Source organism: Myotis davidii, unplaced genomic scaffold (genome assembly GCF_000327345.1).
Source record: "Myotis davidii unplaced genomic scaffold, ASM32734v1 scaffold575, whole genome shotgun sequence".
Lineage (NCBI taxonomy): Eukaryota > Metazoa > Chordata > Mammalia > Chiroptera > Vespertilionidae > Myotis > Myotis davidii.
In genome coordinates this window covers 4,772,004-4,780,399 of record NW_006290306.1, presented here as the reverse complement: position 1 = coordinate 4,780,399, position 8,396 = coordinate 4,772,004, and the positions used below count along the sequence as shown (strand labels likewise).

At 40.3% G+C, this 8,396-nt stretch overlaps 1 protein-coding gene across 1 annotated transcript in view; it reads left to right on the top strand.

Moving 5' to 3' along the window:
• LOC107181378 (paired box protein Pax-3-like) overlaps positions 1 to 8,052 on the top strand; it is a 45,942-nt gene extending 37,890 nt beyond the window's left edge. The window contains exon 5 of the mRNA XM_015563693.1: positions 7,929 to 8,052. Within this exon, the coding sequence (XP_015419179.1) occupies positions 7,929 to 8,052 (124 nt within the window). The remainder of the gene's footprint in view (positions 1 to 7,928) is intronic.
• The last annotated feature ends 344 nt before the right edge of the window (positions 8,053 to 8,396 follow it).

The window sequence follows — 8,396 nt, the reverse complement described above, 5'->3', positions numbered from 1 at the left end:
GCCAGGGTAGTGGCTCGCTTCCCAGCGCCCTGCAGGGTTTGAGGTTTCTATAGCGTGTGTTAAATCAGTGCCATGCAGTCAGTTCCAGATTTGCCCCAAGAGAATAAAACTCAGGGAGGAAAAAACCCAACAATTCAGTGTTACCAATAAGAGAACTTTCTTTTTTTAAGAACCGAATTTTAGTCAGCACCCAATAAAACTCAGATTAAAAAAAATATCCTCCATCTGTCCCAAATATTCTCTAATTGCAAACAATATACAAAGTTTAGGAATCAAGTTCAAAGGTTAAAGATTCTTGCTCGCGAGCCAAGGAGAGAGGAAAGAGGTGTATTGATCCATGTCGATTTCCAGATTCCGGGGTCAAGCTGTCATTCCTCAAAGGAACAAGGCACCTTCAGAAAAAGTGTGATTATCAAACAAGAGGTCAAAGTTTATCTCTAGGTCAGTGAAAAAGGGGGTAGGGGAGGGTTGTCATTTAGGTTCTGAATATAAGCTTTGTATTTAAATAAATCTGGGGCAAGCTATTTATTCATTTTGTAGAAAAACTACCCTATGAGGTTTATTAAATATTATTTAAGGATAGAATCAGGAAAATGTTCTCACATAATTAATATAGAGAAATAATAATAATAAAACTTCACATACATTTAAATGTAATCTTCAAAACAGTGCTCTGAGGCAACTATTATTCCCACTTTGCAAATAAGCTAAATGAGTTTAGACACACGAACACATCTTCAAAGGTCATAGTTAGGGTCAGCCAGATATACTATTATTCTTCCTGGTATAGTTCCCTCCCCAAATTTGGATAGTGTGATACAATTAGTCCTAATTTGATTTAACAGCAAATGAAATGTGAGTCCATTTTAGGATGGAAGGGTGTCTCTCAAATATTCCTCTTCCTTGAGGAGGCTCTTTTCTTCTTCCCTTCTCCCCAGGAGGGTTTGCTGTCCTTCCTGTTACAAAGTTCCTTCTGTCCTGGTCTGGATGTCCCTAGCCAGGCAGGGGACTCAGTGGCAGCCAGGGCGACTGCCTGAGATTCCTGCCGGGCACAAAAGGGGCCATTTCCTGCCCAGCCACAAGCCTTGAGCCTCAGGCGGCCCTGACTGGTCACTGATCTCTGCAAAGAGTCTTCAAGTCTTCACGACTCTTCATTGTTTTTTTTAGGATAATATTGCGGGAGGACATTTCAATCAGATGAACTGAGACAGGTAGTTAATTCGATTACTTTCTCTATACAAAACAAAGGATGTTTCTGAAACAAGGTCCAGAAAATAGTCAGTGTCTCAGTGGAAGCCATTGGGAACAGAAATCTCCATAATCAGCCTGATAAAACCTCCAAATAATGATTTTTTGAAAATTTACAAGCTATGGAAGTTTTAATTTGTCTGGTAGCCATGAAGGCAAAAAATGTTTTAGCATAGTTTTAGACATAAAAGTATATTATTAAAACAAAGTGTGATTGTGAAAACATAACAGCATGGTTATTAAAACATGTAAGCGTATTGTTAAACACATTAATTATGTTTGGCTATATGAGGTAAAAGGAAAGGGAGATAAAATACTTCCTGAATTACTATGACGTGAAAATTTTAATAGTCGGGCAAAGAGTGTGAGGAATTAGGTCAGATCTGAAAGCTAGAAAATGTGGAGCCATTTCTTCAACAAATATGTATCATGTCCCTGTTAGGAAAAGGCACCTGGAGAAATGTAAGTGAAGTGTAGACAGTTTAAAATGTATATCTATGTGGAGGTTTTTACACACACACACACACACACACACACACACACACACACACCTGTGGCATGGTGTGCCTGCCTGCATGTGCCCATTTTGGGACTATTTTCTAGATTTTACCAGCATATTATACAGCGTATAACTATTATTAGTTGTATTTACTATCTTCAATTTGCTTAATAATAAACAAAAGGATCTCACACCTGCAGAATCCCCATCAATGATGCATGTTGAGCCAGAGCTTAGTGTGGGTGGCCACATCTGTCCTTAGAAGAAGCATCGGTCAGGGACCGTGCACCATTTCAAAATGGGGAGCCAGCTCATCAAATTCAATGCCTGAATTTGATGGAGTCAGGTTACCCTCCCTAAAACAGGTTGTGTAGTGGAAGCATAACTTTAAAAAATACCATCTTCCTAATCACTTTCTGATTTCAGGAAAAGGAAGTATAAAGATTATTAGTTTAAATGTTGCTGTTACACACAGTGTTTAATTTTGTATTCATGAGAAAATGAGCTTCCAGGCTATGAGTAAAGGCAAGTGAATTCCTTGCAGTAGGGAAATCAAAGAGCAGTTTCCCTGTTTCCAGGGCTGAGGGCCTGGAGGAGGTTAGGGGGTCTTTGTGCCTGGGGGATTGTCTCAGTGGGAGTGAAGCCAGAGAGGGAAAGATCAGGGAGGGATCAAGGAAAGGCTGCAGGGGGCTTGGAGAGGCAGGGATGGCATTATCCGACAGGGAGGAGGTCCAGCTGGGATCAAGGGAATGGCAGGCGATGGTGAGCACTGTCCCGGGGCTGATGGGAGGGAAGAATGGCTTTCTATGAGCTGAGACAGTGTTTCACGGAAACTCTGAAAGTGCCTGAGAGGATGTGCCTGCCAGCCAGTTTGCCTCTTGGAATGTGAGTGATCCTGGCCCACTCCCAACCCCAGAAGGAAGGAAAGAATCCATGGGCTCTGAGGCTTTACAAGGTCAGGGTCTGGCACAATCCATACGGAGTGCATTGCTCTTTCTCAAGGGAGGCTTCCCACCTGCAAGTAAAGAGAATGAGTGGGTGTGTCATTACTGCTCAAGTGCGGACATTTCCTCAAATGCACTCCTGAGACCAACTGTGAGATGGCATGCACCCTGTCTATTCACCAAGGAGTCCTAGTGCCCGTCTACTAGGTTTTATGTATCAGAAATTCCATCATCGCAACACCATGCAAAGTGAGAATTACCACTCCTGTTTTGCACAGGAATTCCCTGGGGTTGGGGAGGTTAAGTTCCACACTGCTAGGAAAATGACTGGTCCAGGATTGGACTGTGTGCATCTTATTCCCAAATCTAGCCCAGTGATTCACCAACTTCACAGAACCAAGGAGTCACACTTAAGAGAACCCGAGCTTATACATGTAAAATTGACTGACATGGTAAACGCTAAGTAAGTATTAGTATTGTTATAGGTCATTTCTGGGTTCCTTGCTTAAAAGAATATCTCTGGGATCAACATCAAGTGCTTTTGATTTTGCCGATGTGGTGGAGCTCAGAAATCATCATTTTAAACAAATACCTCATGTGATCATGATGCAGTTGCTTGTAGAGGGTGTCCCCATGGAGTAGTAATGCTAAAACTTTATCACACAATGGGGACTCTCCACTTAGGAAGTCCTGAGACCCTCCTCCCATGTCCTTGACATCTTGACCATATGTAGGAGGGAGGGCATTTTCTACTGCATACCCTAGTGTGGGATTACACAGTCATTTTCAGTATTAGAATCAGATCCCATGACTTATGTTTTTGAAGACTATTCATTCTCTCTTTTCCCACGGACGTCTGTAAACTCCCTAATTCTATTAATGTTGCAACTTGCCCAACTGACTGAATTGAGAATAGAAAATTTCATAGTAAACCTTAAGTATAGGAGATTCTATGATAAAATAAACCTTAAACATAGTATATTAACTGAGATGTTTGACATACTTATTTCTGTGGAGTGGTAAGAAAATGAGATTTCTAAGAGATCTTTGAGTGGTCTTAGACAGCCACAGAACTCTCTGGCAACCATGGCGTTTGACAGAAACATCAGCTTAGGGGTAGACCCAGAGATGGATCTCAGAGATGCCGTGGTGATAAATTAATACTCAGAGACTCTGGGAAACCCAGATTTCCTAAGGCCTTTCTGGACATCTAAGAGACCCTGAATCTCAGTCCTTCAGGGTAACCTGGTGTGTCTGAAGCATTGGACAGTGCTGCAGGAAGAATCATATGAGAACAGATGCGTATTTCAGTACAACAAAATCAACCTAAATATAAGGCAAGAAAAGACTGACAGAATGTAAGGTGAAAAAAAAAAAAGACCGTTACAGCTACTCCCCCTCACCCGTAGGCAAATAACATAGCCACTGAACACAAAATGGGATTAGAAATCCAACTGTTATCTGGTTGACCATCTACCATGTCTGACTGAAAACTGAAAGTGAAACTCTCCATTTAAAAAAACATTTGCAATTGGCGTTTCTTGGAGATTGGATGTCAGATTTTTTTTCTTTTTTTAAATTTGATATTTGCTAGACTGAACTCTGTTCTGTTCACCTGTTTGAATATTCTGCTTTGCACAGAACTGGACATAGTATGGGCATTAAATAAACAGTTGGTGAATAAATGAATGTAGAATTAAAGACACATTTTGAGATGAGGTTATTATAAGCTTTGATCTTTTTTCTCCCTGGGAAAGAAAACATATACCTAAACATATGTATGGCATAGGTTATATACTCTGTAACCTGGACTGTAGAGATGCCTTTGACAACTGTTTCACTGCTGTTTCTGGTGGTGTGCCATGTAGGGTTTATTCATATAGACAGGGTCTTGCTTAGCATGAAGTTTTGGATCCTGATTCACACCCCAAAATGCCTTTAGCATTTGAGAAAGTTATTATATTAATGTCAAACCAGGATATACATTTTATACTCCACCACTATATTTATTTTCATTTTATATTTCTATTCCACATTTTCTAAAGTCTGTTCACACCCAGTGAATTATTTCTTCAATCACCTGTGGATTATTATTATTATTACTTCCTTACTGATGGGGAATCTGGGAGCCATACAGTTTAGGTCAGTGGTTGGCAAACTGCAGCTGGCGAGCCACATGCGGATCCTTGGCCCCCTGAGTGCGGCTCTTCCACAGAATACCACGTGTGGGTGCGCATGTACAGTGCGATTGAAACTTCATGGCCCATGCACAGAAGTCGGTATTTTGTGGAAGAGCCACAGTCAAGGGGTCAAAGAGCCACATGTGGCTTGCGAGCCGCAGTTTGCCGACCACTGGTTTAGATAACTTGCCGAACTGAATGTCTGGGTTGAAAAGAGAATCCCGGGAATGGAATACCAGTTCTTTATTTTGTCCTGTTTCTAGCTTCCTTGTTTTCCAAATAGGTAAATTTGCTGTCATGGTGGTGTCCATTTAGATGAAGAAGATTGGAATGGTATTTGGGGCATCTGGGCCCAGGATTGGGGGCTAGATGATGCTATGGTTCTAGCATTTCTGCGGGGCAGCCAGTGGTGCATGTCAGAGGTCATGGAGTTCATGGCACCGAGATCCAAGACAATCCAAGAATCTAAAATCAAAGCATGGGTCAATATTAAGCTAATACAACCACAGTAGGAAGGCTCAGGCCACCTGGAAAACTGTTGTCCAATTAAAAGAGTGTCTTGGTTCTCTGTCTCCTTGTGGACTGAGCAGTAGCTTGGTATTGGGGTGTAATGAATCTATGAGTTCCATTTGGCACCTATTGTGTGAAGTTGAGTAGCATCACAGAGATGTGGGCCCTTATGGGAAAAATCCCCCATAACTCTGGCTTTCTTCACGCCTTGACGTGGGGCAGTGACTGCAGCAGAGACAGGACGAGACATCCCTCCATCACACTGCACAGGGGTTGGGACTTGCATCATGCTACGGAAAAATGAGAGTTTTGTCTGCCCTCAGATGATGATAGTTGTGATGAGCTTTGGAAATGTGGGGTTTATGAAATTTGGAATTTATAAACACGAACTTCCACAAGAGAAAGATATTATGCAAAATCCACCTCCACTCCATACTAGCTATGTAACTTTCTCTGTGCCTCAGTTTTTCATCTGTAAAATGGGGATAATATAGTGTTAATTTGAATGATGAATTAGATGAATGGGAGCAGGTAGAGATGCTTCATGAGGTACGTGGTGCATAATAAGTACCCATAAAATGGTGGCTGTTGTATAGACCAGGAAAAGTTTTTTCTGTAAAAGGTATGCAGTGAAAATTTTTGGTTTTACTCAACTTGCCTTCATAGCACATAGCCATAAAATACATAAATGAATGGGCATGACTATGTTCCAATACATTTTATTTTAGTTTTCGTGTGTTGATGTTATTCTTTTTTAAAAATGTTTTTTCAACTATTTAAAAATGTAGAAACCATTCTTAGGTCACAGGACATGCAAAGATAGACAGTGGGTAGTATTTAGATGACTCTGGCACAGACCTTCATATCTTCAATTTGGAAGTGTTATTGTATTTCCAGCATTATGCCATGTTTGTGGCGATTCTGTTATTAGAATTCTGTTGGCAACTGCTGGCTATGCGGCCAAATATGTGAAGGTATGTTGATCACCTTTCGCATTTGCCCAAGATGAGCTAGACCCACACACTGGAACACTTCCAGAAGACAAAGTGATGGGGGTAGGCGGTCCTTTAAAAGCAAATGTGATTTTCAACTTTGTGGAGTCTTGGCAAAGTCAGGTCAAAATTTCATGTTTAATAAATCTTAAATGATAATGTGAAACTTGTGAAGAAACATAAAGAATTTTAAACCCAAATGAATCATCTGGGGTAAAACTGTGTGAGACCCTATGTCATATTCAGAATTTAAGATATCAGATGAGAAGAGAGCCACTTTTCAGATACAAGTAAAGAATAAATGCAAGGAAATATTTTGGCAAATAAAACTGTAATGCCTTTTGCATGAATTTAAACAAAAGCATTATTATTTTTTTCTTGTGACTTGTAATTGCCCCATTTCTTCCACTTCAATTTTATCTGGTCTAAATGTGGTGCAAGTTCCCCTTTTTATAATACTTTTTTCCCCAAAGTTTCTGTGGTGCAAATATTTTCTATGCAAGATGTTACAAAGTTAATTAACATGCATGCACGTTTAGTAGTGTTCATGATTATTACTCTGCCTTTTTTCAAATTACGAAGGGTGCATCTTTTAGGTACAAAAAGATTTCACATGCTGCCTAAAATGTTGAATTGACTCAACTGAGTGTGGAATGGTTTTGTTGGTGTCTTTCTTTGCAAATTCCCATAAAAGTACCCAAGCTTGTTTGGGGGTACTTCTCAATTTTTATAAATATAATACATACTCATTGTAGAAAAAAATCATATTTAAAACAGGATTTCACAAGTTGTTTCAATTACATTCTTTTTGAGGCCTAATGAATGTAAGGAATACGCTTGTGGAGGAAATCATGGTGGTAATTTCATGAGACCATCAACCCACTTAGGTGATCCCTACCTAGGACATGTCCCAGGTTCCCAAGGTATTCCTTGAAGGTTAGAAAAACAAAGAAAAATGGCTTTCCATATTTATCATAAAGTTTTCTGAACTATCCATGACCCGTATGACTCCATTATTATAATTTATAGGATGGATTTTACTCACAGACTGAGGAAGTGGCTGCCTCCGAGGGTTGAGTTCAGTGGAAGTGGGGAAGAAACCCCATGGCCCCATGGAAGACTCTAGGGAATTTATAATCATGAGTATTGGTTGACTTGTCTGTCCCTGCTATTTGGTGGGTAGAATGGGACGTTATTGCTGTTGTTCAGGGATGTTTACATTGTCTTCGTGGCAGGGAGGGTGAATATAGAGAGTGTCCTCTTCTTGTGCATTGCACTTAGGGACCCTGGTTCTACCAGAGGTTCATGAGCAGAAAGAGGATTCACAGTGAAGCTAACCTCAGAGTGCTCACCAGAAAGGACTCCTTCTAAATCCCTGCTAAGGACCCCAACAGTGTGTCACATGGTCATATGCTTTTGGTAAAATATGCAAAAGTAAGCTAGTTTTGTGTGTGTGTGTGTGTGTGTGTGTGTGTGTTTAAGCACTTCCTTCCCCCAGACTGTAAAAGCTTCGGGTACCACAGAACATGGATTTGCTTTGGATCTGTATTTTCAGGCTGGGGCTTACTCAGATGTTTTTGGAAGTGGAGAAGAAACACGTCTTTGTTGATAGATGTGTACAGTTCTGGAAGCTGGAAGTAAAACTTCCTGAAGGCCTAAGACTGAAGAAGAAGTTGTGAAAAGGACAGATTTTCTCAGGGAAAGGGGTGTGAAGCTGAGCGTGGAATGGTTCTGTTGGTGTCTTTCTTTATGCAAAGAAAATCAGGGTGTTTGAGAAAAAGAGGGGCAAGTGTCTTTAGTTTATCAGAGAAGAATCTCAAACACATATATATTTTTATTTTCTGTAGAAAGTGAAAGGCTTAACACAGGGATGGCGAACCTTTTGAGCTCGGCGTGTCAGCATTTTGAAAAACCCTAACTTAACTCTGGTGCCGTGTCACATATAGAAATTTTTTGATATTTGCAACCATAGTAAAACAAAGACTTATATTTTTGATATTAATTTTCTGTATTTAAATGCCAT